The sequence below is a fragment of the Saccopteryx leptura genome, chromosome 12, assembly GCF_036850995.1.
Source record: "Saccopteryx leptura isolate mSacLep1 chromosome 12, mSacLep1_pri_phased_curated, whole genome shotgun sequence".
Lineage (NCBI taxonomy): Eukaryota > Metazoa > Chordata > Mammalia > Chiroptera > Emballonuridae > Saccopteryx > Saccopteryx leptura.
In genome coordinates, this window is record NC_089514.1 from 4,835,424 (window position 1) to 4,850,306 (window position 14,883).

The 14,883-nt window shown below is 57.6% G+C and overlaps 1 protein-coding gene across 4 annotated transcripts in view; it reads left to right on the plus strand.

Moving 5' to 3' along the window:
• DOCK4 (dedicator of cytokinesis 4) overlaps positions 1-14,883 on the plus strand; it is a 353,243-nt gene that overhangs the window by 333,970 nt on the left and 4,390 nt on the right. For 2 of the 4 annotated variants that reach the window (XM_066354464.1, XM_066354465.1), the window contains 9 exons: positions 538-714; positions 2,731-2,814; positions 4,005-4,124; positions 4,504-4,625; positions 5,456-5,576; positions 6,586-6,667; positions 6,849-6,958; positions 9,115-9,190; positions 11,464-11,577. In XM_066354464.1, coding sequence (XP_066210561.1) covers positions 538-714; positions 2,731-2,814; positions 4,005-4,124; positions 4,504-4,625; positions 5,456-5,576; positions 6,586-6,667; positions 6,849-6,958; positions 9,115-9,190; positions 11,464-11,577 — 1,006 coding nt within the window. The remainder of the gene's footprint in view (positions 1-537; positions 715-2,730; positions 2,815-4,004; positions 4,125-4,503; positions 4,626-5,455; positions 5,577-6,585; positions 6,668-6,848; positions 6,959-9,114; positions 9,191-11,463; positions 11,578-14,883) is intronic. The other 2 variants (XM_066354466.1, XM_066354467.1) reach the window with 2 other exon arrangements.

Here is a 14,883-nt window from a genome sequence, read left to right on the forward strand (position 1 = left end):
CATCCTGGGCCACCTTATGCTGATGCTGCATGTGCACATGTGGTCCATATGGGGACACGGCCCATCGTCCCATCAAAGCGGGAAGCTCCGTAACACCAGAGGCTCGGGAACTGCGTCTTTGTGACTCCCCTGGTGCTCTGCGCTAAGCAGGCGTCTAGGAAAGTGACAGTCAGGTGCCCTTGAAGGTTTCTCCCTGCAGAGGAAAAGAAAAACAAGTTGTAAAAGTCATGAGATGACTTTTTATTTTTCTTTAGAGGGTCCCGGGGATTGTGGCCATGCTAATAGATAATGAATGATGACTGATGAGCCAAAACTGCATTTCAGCCGATGGCTGTAACCCCCGTGCCTTTCCGGACCTTACTAACGAACCGCTGATCCGTCCTCCACATCCTCGTCCGTCCTGCCGGACGGCCCCCTGATCGAGGTCGGGAGGGGAGGTGGCGGGGGCGGCGTGGACAGTTCAGAACCTGCGTCGTCTCCCTTGTCTTCCCGAGGGGTGCCCCATCTGGGGGATGTCTGTGCTCCTCTGCCCCTCAGGTGGAAGTGAGTCCCCTGGAGAACGCCATCGAGGTGCTGGAGAACAAGAACCAGCAGCTGAAGACTCTGATCAGCCAGTGTCAGACCAGACAGATGCAGAACAGCAGCCCGCTGACCATGTGCCTGAACGGGGTGATCGACGCCGCCGTCAACGGCGGGGTGTCCCGCTACCAGGAGGTGGGACCACGCGCCGGTGTGCGGGAGCTTCCAGATGTGGTTGCTCAGGGTTTCAGAGATCTGTCTTTCAGGATAGGCACCCATGTCCACATGCTGTCGGGGGGCTGCAGCTGGCACTGAGGTCTTTGTTAAATAGAGCAAACAGTCACTCTGATACATGCTTGCTCCATTTCCCAACAGGTGATACTTTGAGGATAAAAGTGTGTGTGTGTTCTTGGATGAGTAACAGTAGTGAAGGTATTGTTTAATAAATGTCTACCTAAAATAATTTCCCTGAGCAAAGAGGTTCATGGACATAGAAAAGTCTGATCTTGGCCCTGGCCAGTGGGCTCAGTGATAGAGCATCGCCTGGCATGTGGAAGTCCTGGGTTCGATTTCCAGTCAGGACACACAGGAGAAGTGACCATCTGCTTCTCCACTCCTCCCCCTCTCCCTTCTCTCTCTCTCTCTTTTAGATTTTATTTATTCATTTTAGAGAGAGAGAGAGAAAGGGGGAGGAGCAGAAAGCATCAATACCCATATGTGCCTTGACTAGGCAAGCCTGGGGTTTTGAACTGACGACCTCAGCATTCCAGGTCGATGCTTTACCCATTACGCCACCACAGGTCAGGCCCTTCTCTCTCTCTTTATCTCTCTTTTTCCCTCCTGCAGCCATGGCTCAGTTGGAGAAAGTTGGCTCAGGGCTCTTAGGGTGGCTCCATGGCTTAGCCTCAGGCACTAAAATAGCTCAGTTGCTGAGCAACAGAGCAATGGCCCCAGATGGGCAGAACATCGCCCCGTAGGGGTCTTGCCAGGTGGATTCCAGTCTGGGCACATGTGGCAGTCTGCCTCTCTGCCTCCCCATTTCTCACTTAAGAAAAACTAAACAAACAAACAAAAAAGAGAAGTCTGATCCTGTTTGGGAGATACTTTACCAGACTATCTGCCCTCTTAGTTTTGAATGGAACAGCACAATAGCTTGGGAGCTGCAGCCACCACCGTGGTCTACGGAATCTGAAGGCATTTTCTTTTAAGGAATGTAATGCCATAGAGTTTATTTGGATTTGCTCTGTATTTTACCAAAACTTCTTATCCAGTCTCTGATTCTCCTCCAACAGCCTCTCCCTTATGTTCCCATTCTGACCAGGCGCCCATCCCAGGAGTCACTCACTCTGCCTGCTCCCGAGCATGGCGTACGGGGGGGGGGGGTCACTTCCCAGGAGTCACTCACTCTGCCTGCTCCCGAGCATGGCGTACAGGGTGGGGGGGGGGTGTCACTTCCCAGGAGCCACTCACTCTGCCTGCTCCCGAGCATGGCGTACAGGGTGGGGGGGGGGGTGTCACTTCCCAGGAGTCACTCACTCTGCCTGCTCCCGAGCATGGCGTACGGGGGGGGGGGTGTCACTTCCCAGGAGCCACTCACTCTGCCTGCTCCCGAGCATGGCGTACGGGGGGGGGGGTCACTTCCCAGGAGTCACTCACTCTGCCTGCTCCCGAGCATGGCGTACGGGGGGGGGGGGGGTGTCACTTCCCAGGAGCCACTCACTCTGCCTGCTCCCGAGCATGGCGTACGGGGGGGGGGGGTCACTTCCCAGGAGCCACTCACTCTGCCTGCTCCCGAGCATGGCGTACGGGGGGGGGGGGTCACTTCCCAGGAGTCACTCACTCTGCCTGCTCCCGAGCATGGCGTACGGGGGGGGGGGGGTCACTTCCCAGGAGCCACTCACTCTGCCTGCTCCCGAGCATGGCGTACGGGGGGGGGGGGGTCACTTCCCAGGAGTCACTCACTCTGCCTGCTCCCGAGCATGGCGTACGGGGGGGGGGGGTCACTTCCCAGGAGCCACTCACTCTGCCTGCTCCCGAGCATGGCGTACGGGGGGGGGGGGGGTCACTTCCCAGGAGCCACTCACTCTGCCTGCTCCCCAAGCATTGGCGTACGGGGGGGGGGGGGGGGGTCACTTCCTGAAAGGTGCCAGGCTTTTACCAACATCAGTGTAACTCTCCCCAAAGTGAACTGGCTATTCCTTCTCTCACCAGGCATTCTTTGTCAAAGAATATATCTTAAGTCACCCCGAAGATGGAGAGAAAATCGCTCGGCTGAGAGAGCTGATGCTCGAGCAGGTAAGGGGCCGATGCCGGTCACTTCTGTCACCCCTGCGCTCCCTGGGCCTGCTCCCCCGGGCTCTGTCTGTGTGTGAGGCTCTCTCTCGACTGCTTTAACACGGGCACATTGCTCTGTTGCAACCAGAGCCATTCTAGCACCTGAGGTGGAGGCCATGGAACCATCCTCAGTGCCCGGGTCAACTTTGCTCCAATGGAGCCTTGGCTTCAGGAGGGGAAGAGAGAGATAGAAATGTGAGGTGTATGGTGGAGAAGCAGATGGGCACTTCTCCTATGTGCCCTGGCCGGGAATCGAAGCTGGGAATTCCACACAATGGGCCAATGCTCTACCCCTGAGCCAACTGGTCAGGGCAGGAATAATACTTTTTTTTTTGTATTTTTCTGAAATTGGAAACGGGGAGACAGTCAGACAGACACCCGCATGCGTCCAACCGGGATACACCTGGCATGCCCACCGGGAGTGATGCTCTGCCCATCTGGGGCATTGCTCTGTTGCAACCAGAGCCATTCTAGCGCCTGAGGCAGAGGCCATGGAGCCATCCTCAGCGCCTGGGCCATCTTTGCTCCAATGGAGCCTCGGCTGTGGGAGGGGAAGAGAGAGACAGAGAGGAAGGAGAGGGGGAGGGGTAGAGAAGCAGATGGGTGCCTCTCCTGTGTGCCCTGGCTGGGAATCGAACCCGGGACTCCTGCACTCCAGGCCAACGCTCTACCACTGAGCCAACCGGCCAGGGCCAGGAATAATACTTTTAATGAAAGCAGGAGGCAGAGCAGGGATCCTAGACTCCCTGTGCATTGTTGATCCTCCTGAACCGATCTTGAAAATCTGGGGGCGGGATGGAGGGGCCCGGAAGAACCCAGTGGCAGAGAGAAGAGTCCTGTGGAAAAGAGACCCCTCGGGGAAGCGCCCGGCCCTAACATGGGGCAGCCCCTGTCCCATCCGGGGAATGCCAGAGCTGTCCTTACAGATCTAAGGTGTGTGGGAAGGAAACGGGAGGTGATAGGAGCAGCACGTCTTTGGAATCAGAGAGATCTCAGCTCAAACCGCCCTCCGTGCCTTCCTGCGTGCGGGACCTCTCTGATCCTCGCCGCCCCCCCTGCACGCACACCGCACAGGGACAGTGCTTGACCCGCTCAGGCACTTGGCGGAGCGGCTCCCTGATGAGGACTCTCTCCCTTGCCGGATCATCCAGGCGCAGATTTTGGAGTTTGGGTTGGCCGTGCATGAGAAGTTCGTACCTCAAGATATGAGACCCCTGCACAAGAAGCTGGTCGACCAGTTCTTCGTGATGAAGTCGAGCTTAGGGATCCAGGTACGTGTGTACACACATACACACACACACACACACACCCGCGCCCGGGGGCTCTCAGACCAAGGCAAACCAGCTGTTTATCGGAGAGCCCGTGCCGTGTGCAACAGTGACATCTTCTGGTTCTTCTGCCAAACTACACCGTTGTGCCAGGGAGCCCTCAGATAAAGAATGAAATGGCATTGTCTTTCTTCGGCCACATTGGGCTTTTATGAAAGGGGAGCGTAGGCGAGAGGAAGGTGAATAACACCGCCACGCCCCTTAATGGCCCCGTGGAAAGGTTTCATGACACTTGAGAATGCCTCCCTGAGGTCTCGTGAGTTTGTGGTGGTGGTGGTGGTTTTCTGACTCCTCTGAAGCGCTTTCCGCACCGCTCTTCTAGGATTTCTCCGCTTGTCTACGAGCCAGCCCCGTCCACTTTCCGAACGGAAGCCCCCGGGTGTGCAGAAACTCGGCCCCCGCCTCGATGAGCCCAGATGGCACCCGGGTAATTCCGAGGCGCAGGTAAGCCACATTCTTCATCATCTCGCCGTTTGGCATCCCTGCCAGACGATCTGGAATGACCCTCTCATTCTCTAGGGCGCAGTTTGTCAAATCCGCTCTCTCGTTAATGAAATAATTAACCCGCGAGGCCGCTGCCGGCATCTGGCGCTGGTCGAACGCCGACAGGATGAGAAAGAAATAAACTCAAGCGTGGGGATTAGACGGAAGCAAGCCAGAGACGACGAGACGGGGTGGAGATGTAGATATAGATTAGATATAGATACAGACAGATATAGCTGATTTAGATATAGATACAGATAGATATAGATGATTTAGATATAGATACAGACAGATATAGATACAGACAGATATAGCTGATTTATATATAGATACAGATAGATATAGATGATTTAGATATAGATACAGATAGATATAGATGATTTAGATATAGATACAGATAGATATAGATGATTTAGATATAGATACAGACAGATATAGCTGATTTAGATATAGATACAGACAGATATAGATGATTTAGATATAGATACAGATAGATATAGATGATTTAGATATTATAGATACAGATAGATATAGATGATTTAGATATAGATACAGACAGATATAGATGATTTAGACATAGATACAGATAGATATAGCTGATTTAGATATAGATACAGATAGATATAGATGATTTAGACATAGATACAGATAGATGTAGGTAGACATAGATAGGTACGGACAGAGATGATGTAGATACAGATCTAACTTTTTTGTTTCCTTCGGATTTATAACCAAGCCGGCGTGGGACTCGGGTTCTGAGTTAACGACCCTTTCTCTCGCCCCCACGACAGCCCGTTAAGTTACCCGGCCGCCAACCGGTACTCCTCCTCGTCACTGTCCTCACAAGCCTCTGCTGAAGTAAGCAATATTACAGGGCAGTCAGAAAGCTCTGATGAAGTCTTTAACATGCAGGTACTTGACTAGCTTTCTGTCCAGTCATGTTCATGCCTTTTCTGTCCCCACCCCGAGCCTTCCTGTTCGCGTGCGCGGCCGTGGCTAGTGGACAGGGGCCCGCGAGCGAGAGACCTTGACCCACGGGCCAACCTTTAAACGCCCGCGTTGTTGGTCTGTGGCATCTGCAGAGACCTTTCGGGGGCTGCCCCGCCCGCTGGGAGGAGACAGGGCAAGCCGTGGGTTGGCACGGGCACGGGCACAGGCACAGGGCGGGCTCGGTGCTAGACCCCCTCTGATCTGGTTCTTTGGTCCAGGAAACTGTCACCCACCGCATAGCCACATCTTAGCATCTCTAAGAGGTTCTCCCCCCCCCCACACACACACCCCATTAAGAATACATGGTTTAAGGGTCCATTGTAAAGTCTCTGTCCTTATGGACAGGTTGGTACATTTCCATAATAAAGAGGTTCTTTTATTTTGGGCAAATAAAAAATAAAGCTTTTAGGGACTCTTAGAGTCCGTGTAACTCTTGCAACAAACAACAACAAGAAAATATTATTTATACACCGCTCATGTGGTCTGTAGAATAATTCGGGAAGGCTAAGATGAATTTTCCTCACCACTCTCTTTGAAAGAGAGGTCTAATAATGCATGTTGCCAAACGCACGCTTTGAACACATTTTTGGAGAAAACCGGCGGGCACAGTCTCCCCTCTTAGAGGTGCTCCCCTGCTCATGGGCGGGGGGTCCTCTCCTCCTGTGTCAGTCAGGGACTGCCGCTCGCGGGTCCCGAGTCCCCGCAGGGACCCGCCTGGCACAGATGCCTCCCTTGGGCCGGAGGCAGAACCTCAGCTTCCTGGTGAACTCGGGTCCTAACGGCCTGAGGTGTTTCTATATTTCCAAAAGGCCCCTCCTTTTCCCTCCTCCTGGCTAACTTGAGAATAAAACCACGCCAGTGATTTTTGTCTGACATCTGTCCGTGCCTTGCGGCCTCTGTGCCGTGCGCTGACGGCTTCCCCGTGTTCCAGCCCAGTCCGTCTACCTCAAGCTTGAGTTCTACCCACTCTGCTTCGCCCAACGTGACCAGCTCTGCTCCGTCGAGTGCCCGAGGTCAGTGCCAGGGCATGGGGTGGGCGGACGGTGCCCAGAGAGCCGTGCTGCAGCTGGTGGCCACGGCCCGGCTTGGCGCAGCACACAGGCACTCTCCTGCAGACGGGGAGAACCCCCCTCCCGCCGTGCTGACCCCTCCCTCCCGCCGTGCTGACCGTCCTGTCTGTCCGCCTGTCCCCAGCTTCTCCTCTGCTGTCCGACAAACACAAACATTCCAGAGAAAACGCCTGCCTGTCCCCAAGAGAGAGACCCTGCAGCGCCATCTACCCGACACCCGTGGAACCTTCTCAGGTAATCCGCTCGGCGAGGAGACCCTTGGACGGCGGTTTTCAACCGTCTGACCCTTGGGGACCGGTGACCCAGCCGGCCAGGAACGAAACACGCCACGGATGTTTATCTTCCCGTGCGTGACAGCGCCACACGGTTCAGGCTGGAGCTTGATTTCCGAGCTCCACGTGGGCGATGCCTTAGATACGACCTAAGTTTGTCCAAGTGCGTTTTGTCTGCTGCCCGTGATTTGTAAATTCCCTGCGTGGTCCAAAAGGTTGTTGCCATGAGCCTGCCGGCTCCAGAGATATCTGAGACAGCTTGACCAGCAGTCTGTCTCATTGACGACACAGGCTGGCAAGTGGCAGTCACCCTGAGCGTAGGTGAGTCCAGCGAAGATCCCGGGGCCTGTCATCTTCATACGACATCAGGGTGGCGGACTCTTTGGCCGGTCCACGGGCCAGCGGTCAGAAAACAGAGCCGTAGAGACCCAGGGGAGTCTGGAGTGGCTGACACGGGTCCGCAGAGACCCCGGAGGCATCGGCTGGGCAGTGCTGGACAGCAAGTGCCCCTGGGGGACGGGGAACCTGTGTTCTGTGCCAGCGGTTAGGCATTTCCCACGGAGCCATGTCCTGAGGGCAACTCGTGGGCTGTTTCCTGAGCAGTCAGGCTGAGAGGGAAGGGGGAGGTGATGTCCCCGGTCTGAGCTGACTGTGTCACCACTGCTACTTAACGTCCCAAGGGGCGTGTTTGGTGACGGGGCGGTCCTGGGTGTGTGTGTGTGTGTGTGTATGTGTGTGTGTGGCAGAGATTTGGAGAACTGCTCCCCTCAGCAGAAGAGCGCGGAGCAGAGGCAGGTGTGCCCGCGGGCTCCCTTTTGGTCTGGACCTGTGCAGAGAGCTGCCGTCCATTCCGGCCCCGAGACCCCGGGGCACAGAGCCGTTTCTGCTTGCCTTTGCTACCCTGCGATGCATGGGGGGGGTGGGGGGTGGGGGAGGGGCCAGGGGACGTGGCCCTCACCTCCCGCCCCGGATGTGGACTTGCAGTGACCCCACTTAGTCTGGGCAAGGACCAGAGGACCAGGCCCTCTGGGCACCTCATGGGGTCGGCTCTACATGTAGAACGGTGTCACCCTGGCAGAAGTCCGTAGCTGCACTGGACATGGAGGAGGGCAAGCGGGGTGCACACGGTCAGCCCACCTCTGCTGTTGGGGAGGCCTTGCCCAGAGTCCCAGGTCACCCTGTGGGTACGGCACTGGGTGTCTGGCAGATGCCAGGTCACCCTGTGGGTACGGCACTGGTGTCTGGCAGATGCCAGGTTACCCTGTGGGTACGGCACTGGTGTCTCGCAGGTGCCAGGTCACCCTGTGGGTACGGCACTGGTGTCTGGCAGATGCCAGGTCACCCTGTGGGTACGGCACTGGTGTCTGGCAGGTGCCAGGTCACCCTGTGGGTACGGCACTGGTGTCTGGCAGATGCCAGGTCTGAGTGCCAGCCTGTTTTATTTCCCTCCGTCCCTCGACATTGCTAAGGGACTGTGACGGCTCATTCCGTCTGCTCCGGGGAGGGGGCATGGTGACGCCATGGGGGGGCTCACCCAGGAAAGCTCTCAGAGGCCCCCCCCTCCCAAGTTTCCCGCTCTGGGAAAATCGCAAGCAGCACAATACACAGTGTCACGGTGCGTCTGCTGCGAAGGCCTTGCGCTTTTCACAGGTCAGGTAGAACCCTGTGAAACTGGCCTTTCTGTTTCTTTTGGAGCTTAAAAATTATGGAAGAGTGACCAGGTCCTATGTTTGAAACCTACTCTAGGATTTCACTAGAGATTTTTGAGCTAATAGTTCTCTTTGATCCCCACTGGCATTTCACCCTGCCCGTCTAGCAGGGGCATTTATAAAGAGCACCGTAGTACATTTATTTTTCCCCTACATTGTATTTTGAAGGAATCCCTTACCGTTTCTATTTAAAATCCAAGACGCACTTGAGCCACCGCGTCCTCTGCCTCTCAACCCACGCCTCGCCTTCCGTTTTTGGCCGTAAATATTCTGGAGCTGTTTGTCTCTAAGGGGCACCGTCTCCTGTTCAAAAACGTCCTGAACAGAAAGTGTCCGTAACGCGGGAATCATCTCAGGTTCTACGACCCGGCGTTCTGCACCATAACAATAGCTTCTTGTGCCTTTCCAGAGGCTGCTGCTGTTCAGCCACATCGGAGACGGGCCCTTGCCTCGCAGTGACCCCAACCTGTCCGCGCCCGAGAAAGGTAGGCACGGCCACCCCCGCGTCGGCCCTCCGCGCCTGGGTTCGTGCTGTCTTCATTTCCTCCGTCTTCCGTGTGTCCGCGGGGAAGCCGTCCCTCCGGGCCCTTGGTGGCCGTGACGACGTGTTCCTTTAGGGGATGGACGAGAGACAGTCCTGCACGATGCAGTCTTAGAAACAACAGCAAAACTGCGTCCTCGTGGGATTTCTCAGCGGAATCCGAGCACATTTAGGAAAGACTCCGACAAATGGCTTTTGGTGTCGTTCATGGAGCCAGCGAGGCCAGGCCCTGGCTTCCTGAGACAGGGGGGACAGGCCCGCGTCCCAGAAGCAGCACCTTCCCGGTTGAGTCCCCTGGTCCCACCCACCCTGTGTCCTCACACAGAGCCTCCTGCCGGCTCGTCTGTTGTTTGTGGTGACTCAGACACTGTTTAAGAATCACAATGCAGTGCATAATGGAGTGTGCCCCGCCTCAGGGTCTCATACACACACACACACACACATGTGCCCTGCCTCAGGGTCACACACACACACACACACACATGTGCCCTGCCTCAGGGTCACACACACACACACACACACACATGTGCCCTGCCTCAGGGTCACACACACACACACACACATACACACACACACATGTGCCCTGCCTCAGGGTCACACACACACACACATACACACATGTGCCCTGCCTCAGGGTCACACACACACACACACACACACATGTGCCCTGCCTCAGGGTCACACACACACACACATACACACACACACAGACACATGTGCCCTGCCTCAGGGTCACACACACACACACACACACACACAGACACATGCCCGGCCTCAGGGTCACACACACGCACACACACACACACGCACAGACACGTGCCCTGCCTCAGGGTCACACACACACACACACACACACAGACACATGTGCCCTGCCTCAGGGTCACGCGCACGCGCACGCACACACACACACACACACACACTCACAGACACGTGCATTGCAGTGAACGGTCAGTCAGCGTCCCTCTGTGCAGCAGGGCCGACCTCCCCATTCCCTTGGGGGGGTGACCGAGGGGGACAGCAGGTCACCCACTGGCCTCTCTCAGGCCAGCCTCACAAACCCCAGTGGTCCCACCAGCCAGGGAATCAGGAGTCACTAATGACGTGTCCCCGTCGAGTGCACTTTGATCACCCTCGTGAAGGCCGACACTGTGCTGTCACTTGAGGATACCGATACAGTCACATCAAACCTTCCTTGGGAGAGACCAAAGTCAGTGAGCTCGCAGCCCAGCTGATTTCAAAACACGAATTTTGCTACATGCTCCAAATCAAGCATTGATCCCAGTCCGGACAATTCAGGAACACGGTATTTTTTCTGAACCCTGCTCCCAGAGAAAAACACAAAGCACATTTAGAAGGAACCAAGGAAAGGTATTTTTTAACGGGGGGTCATTTCACCCCATTCAGTGAACGCTATCAATTATTTGAGTGGCAAAACATTGCAGTTCTAGACGTGTCCATCAGAGGGCAGTGTCTGTACGGGGAGCAGGCTGTGGGAAGCCTCAGAGTCCTGCTGGGCAAACCTCAGGGCACCGCAGCTATTTATAAACCTCTGTGCCTGGCCCAGGTGCCTAGCGGGGTCGGTCTGTGTCTCCGTGTCTCCGCATCTCCGCATCTCGCTGAAGCATGCAACACGCAGATTACGAACACGGAGGAATGACGGTGGCCGCATTCTCAATGATCACGATGTTATTTTGGGGACACACTTCAGTAGAATGCATTGATTTCAGGAAGGAGGGTCCTTTTCTCTCCCTCCGGTCAGCAGGATGGCGCCGTACGGCCGTGCCTACCCCGTCATTCCCCCCAACAGTCAGCACGGCAGCTTGTCACCGCCTTCCCCCTCTGCGAGTGCCGCAGGCCCAGACATTTCCACCGAAACCCGGGCTTTAAGATAGTGACCGCACCGTCCATCTGTTCTCGAGCCTCTGAGCGCGCTCTCTCTCCACGCAGGGCCCGGTGGTTCTGCCTGACCGCTCGCTCGGGGACGTGGGGCAGACGCGCTGTCACCTAATTAAGCGTGGGCGGGGGGCTAGCACTGTGAGGCGGGCAGCTCAGTGAAGGGTTAGGCTGAGCTCTCCTGGGGGGGAGGGGGGTTGTTGGGTTTGCTTTTTTTAAATCCAGTTGATTATGTTTTTTTATTCTAGATAATTCTGACTTTCTCCCGAGATCTCGGGTGTTCGAAGGGCAGAGTGTTTTTAGCTGTTCTGTGTTCCCTTCCAGCTGTGAACCCCACCCCTAGCAGCTGGAGCCTGGACAGTGGGCAGGAAGCCAGGAACATGGCGGACGGTGGGAAACTCACCTCCCCCCCTGTCCCTCCCCGGCCCACGCAGACGGGTGGGTATTCCTCCAAGCCTCCGCACAACCCCTTTCGTGACATAATTTTTACGGCCGACTCCCCAGCCGGTGAATCCCCCCCTCCCACCCCCTGAGAGAGGGGGGCCTGTGTGGTCCGAGGGGCACGCCCTCTTAGCGGGCGTTTGCACTTTGCCGAACCCCTGCTGTGCTCCCACGGGGCTCCGTCCCTTGTCACCCCCGTAGACAGGCTCCGGGGCGTTCTCCTGGGCACTGCCCTCCGGAGCTGGGGTCTGCTCTCACCTTGCTCAGCGCCTAGCACTGTCTCACCTGAACCGCTTCCTGCCTCCCCGCCTCTGCTAACCCAGCCGCTTTCTTCTGCCTTACCACGCGCTGATGCCCAGGCGTCCGGTGGCCCCTGACCAGGAAGGGACTGACTGTAGCTTTGACAGGCTTGTGGGGAACACCTGCCCTCCCATTCCCAGCGGGCTGCAGCAGCGTGGAGAGGGCTGTATCCGAGCCGTCTCTCAGAGGGTGGACGTAGATTTCGAGAACCACTGAAAATGTCTTAAGAAATTCCCTTTGTGAGTTTGTAGCGACACGCAGGGCCCCTGTTCCCCCCGAAGGAGCATTTGCTGGGCGACCTGCATGTATGTGGTGCGGTCATTAAGAGGGAGCCAGCCCACGCTGCTGACGGCACCTGCCCTGGCGGAGGGCAGCCTTTGCCACATGCGGTACCTCGAGAGTAGTGTTGAAGCTTCACAAACACAACTGGCCAAACAGTAGGCGAAAATGTGGTTGTTTCCTTCAGTGGATTCCTCTGGAGGGTGGTGTTTTATTTGCCACATTTTAGCATCTTTCTATTTTCTTTTTTTTTTAACTAAGAAGAGAAAAGTGACTCTTTTTTTGTATTTTTCTGAAGTGAGAAGCAGGGAGGCAAACAGACTCCCGCATGTGCCCAACCGGGATCCACCCGGCATGCCCACCAGGGGGTGATGCTCTGCCCATCTAGGGCATTGCTCTGTTGCAACCAGAGCCATTCTAGTGCCTGAGGCAGAGGCCACGGAGCCATCCTTGGTGCCCAGGCCAACTTTGCTCCAGTGGAGCCTTGACTGCGGGAGGGGAAGAGAGAGACAGAGAGGAAGGAGAGGGGGAGAGGTGGAGAAGCAGATGAGCACTTCTCCTGTGTGCCCTGGCCGGGAATCAAACCTGGGACACGCCGGGTCAACGCTCTACTACAGAACCAACCAGCCGCAGCTAAAAGTGACTTTCTTTTTAACATAAACTACACGCAATCTAGTTTGTTCTGTTGTCGCCAAAGCTAAACATCACCAGTGGGTTTTGAAAGGCGTGTGAGCGCTTTAACCAGGACAGGAAAGACCTGGGCTCATTGCAGGTCCGCTGGAGTATGACCTTATGGCCGGGGGAGGCTCAGAGCCACCACCTGGCCATCCGTGTTCTCCCATTGAAACCCGCTGTGTCGCTCAAGCTGGGAACTTGAGAAGAGCGTTCTAAAGCCACAGTCACGTTGGTGGCAGCTAGGTTCCTACAGACAAGGAGACTGACAGGGTTATTTCAGGTTTTGCGGGAGAACTCCTTTCTAGAGAAACATCTCTGGGGATATGAGTGGGTACATGTCCCCTGGGGTGTCACTCAACGCCCAAGTCGAGAGGAGGAGGGCTTGAGCTGCAGCAGCACACCTTGACTCCAGAAATACGGTCCCCGCTCAGAACCCGGTTCCCTGTACACACGTGATTTCCGCCCATGGTCGATACCCACAGCGGAGGGGCGGGGCCGGCTGACACTGGCTTTGAACATGACGAGCACAAGCAGCGTGCCCTAGCGTGCAAGGTGGGGACCGCACCAGCCCGCCGAGTGTTAACGGACCTCTCTCCCTGACTCCCGGAGCCCAGGGCACCCAGGTGGCCCGACCTCTCTCCCTGACTCTGGGGCCCAGGGCACCCAGGTGGCCCGACCTCTCTCCCTGACTCCCGGGGCCCAGGGCACCCAGGTGGCCCGACCTCTCTCCCTGACTCCGGGACCCAGGGCACCCAGGTGGCCCGACCTCTCTCCCTGACTCCGGGGCCCAGGGCACCCAGGTGGCCCGACCTCTCTCCCTGACTCCCGGGGCCCAGGGCACCCAGGTGGCCCGACCTCTCTCCCTGACTCCCGGGGCCCAGGGCACCCAGGTGGCCCGACCTCTCTCCCTGACTCCCGGGGCCCAGGGCACCCAGGTGGCCCGACCTCTCTCCCTGACTCCCGGGGCCCAGGGCACCCAGGTGGCCCGACCTCGCTCCCTGACTCCCGGGGCCCAGGGCACCCAGGTGGCCCGACCTCTCTCCCTGACTCCCGGGGCCCAGGGCACCCAGGTGGCCCGACCTCTCTCCCTGACTCCGGGACCCAGGGCACCCAGGTGGCCCGACCTCTCTCCCTGACTCCGGGGCCCAGGGCACCCAGGTGGCCCGACCTCTCTCCCTGACTCCCGGGGCCCAGGGCACGCAGGTGGCCCGACCTCTCTCCCTGACTCCGGGACCCAGGGCACCCAGGTGGCCCGACCTCTCTCCCTGACTCCCGGGGCCCAGGGCACCCAGGTGGCCCGACCTCTCTCAGCCGACTCTGCGTGGCCCAGGGCACCCAGGTGGCCCGACCTCTCTCCCTGACTTGTGGGGCCCAGGGCACCCAGGTGGCCCGACCTCTCTCCCTGACTCCCGGGGCCCAGGGCACGCAGGTGGCCCGACCTCTCTCCCTGACTCCCGGGGCCCAGGGCACCCAGGTGGCCCGACCTCTCTCCCTGACTCCCGGGGCCCAGGGCACCCAGGTGGCCCGACCTCTCTCCCTGACTCCCGGGGCCCAGGGCACCCAGGTGGCCCGACCTCTCTCCCTGACTCCGGGACCCAGGGCACCCAGGTGGCCCGACCTCTCTCCCTGACTCCCGGGGCCCAGGGCACGCAGGTGGCCCGACCTCTCTCCCTGACTCCCGGGGCCCAGGGCACCCAGGTGGCCCGACCTCTCTAGGCCGACTCTGCGTGGCCGCCCTCCGTTCTGCACTGACTGCTCTCAGGGTCTGTCCTCTGTCGTTCATCTGTGGTCACTGCTGGGGGGTCTGAACTGTCTGTCTGTCTGTCGTCTGTCTGCGCCTCGGCCTCTCTGAGGTTGTCCTCGTGTGTCACATGCCCTCACGGGGACAGCCGGGACCACGGCACCTCGTGATGGAGCAGCAGGCCCTGACAGTGTCGGGACCCATGTTGGTGGAATCGGGAGATGTGGGTGCACTCACTCACCGCACAGACAGCTCCACAGGGCTCCGCTCCTGAGGGTGGGTGTGACCCATGCAGTCCCACTGCCCGT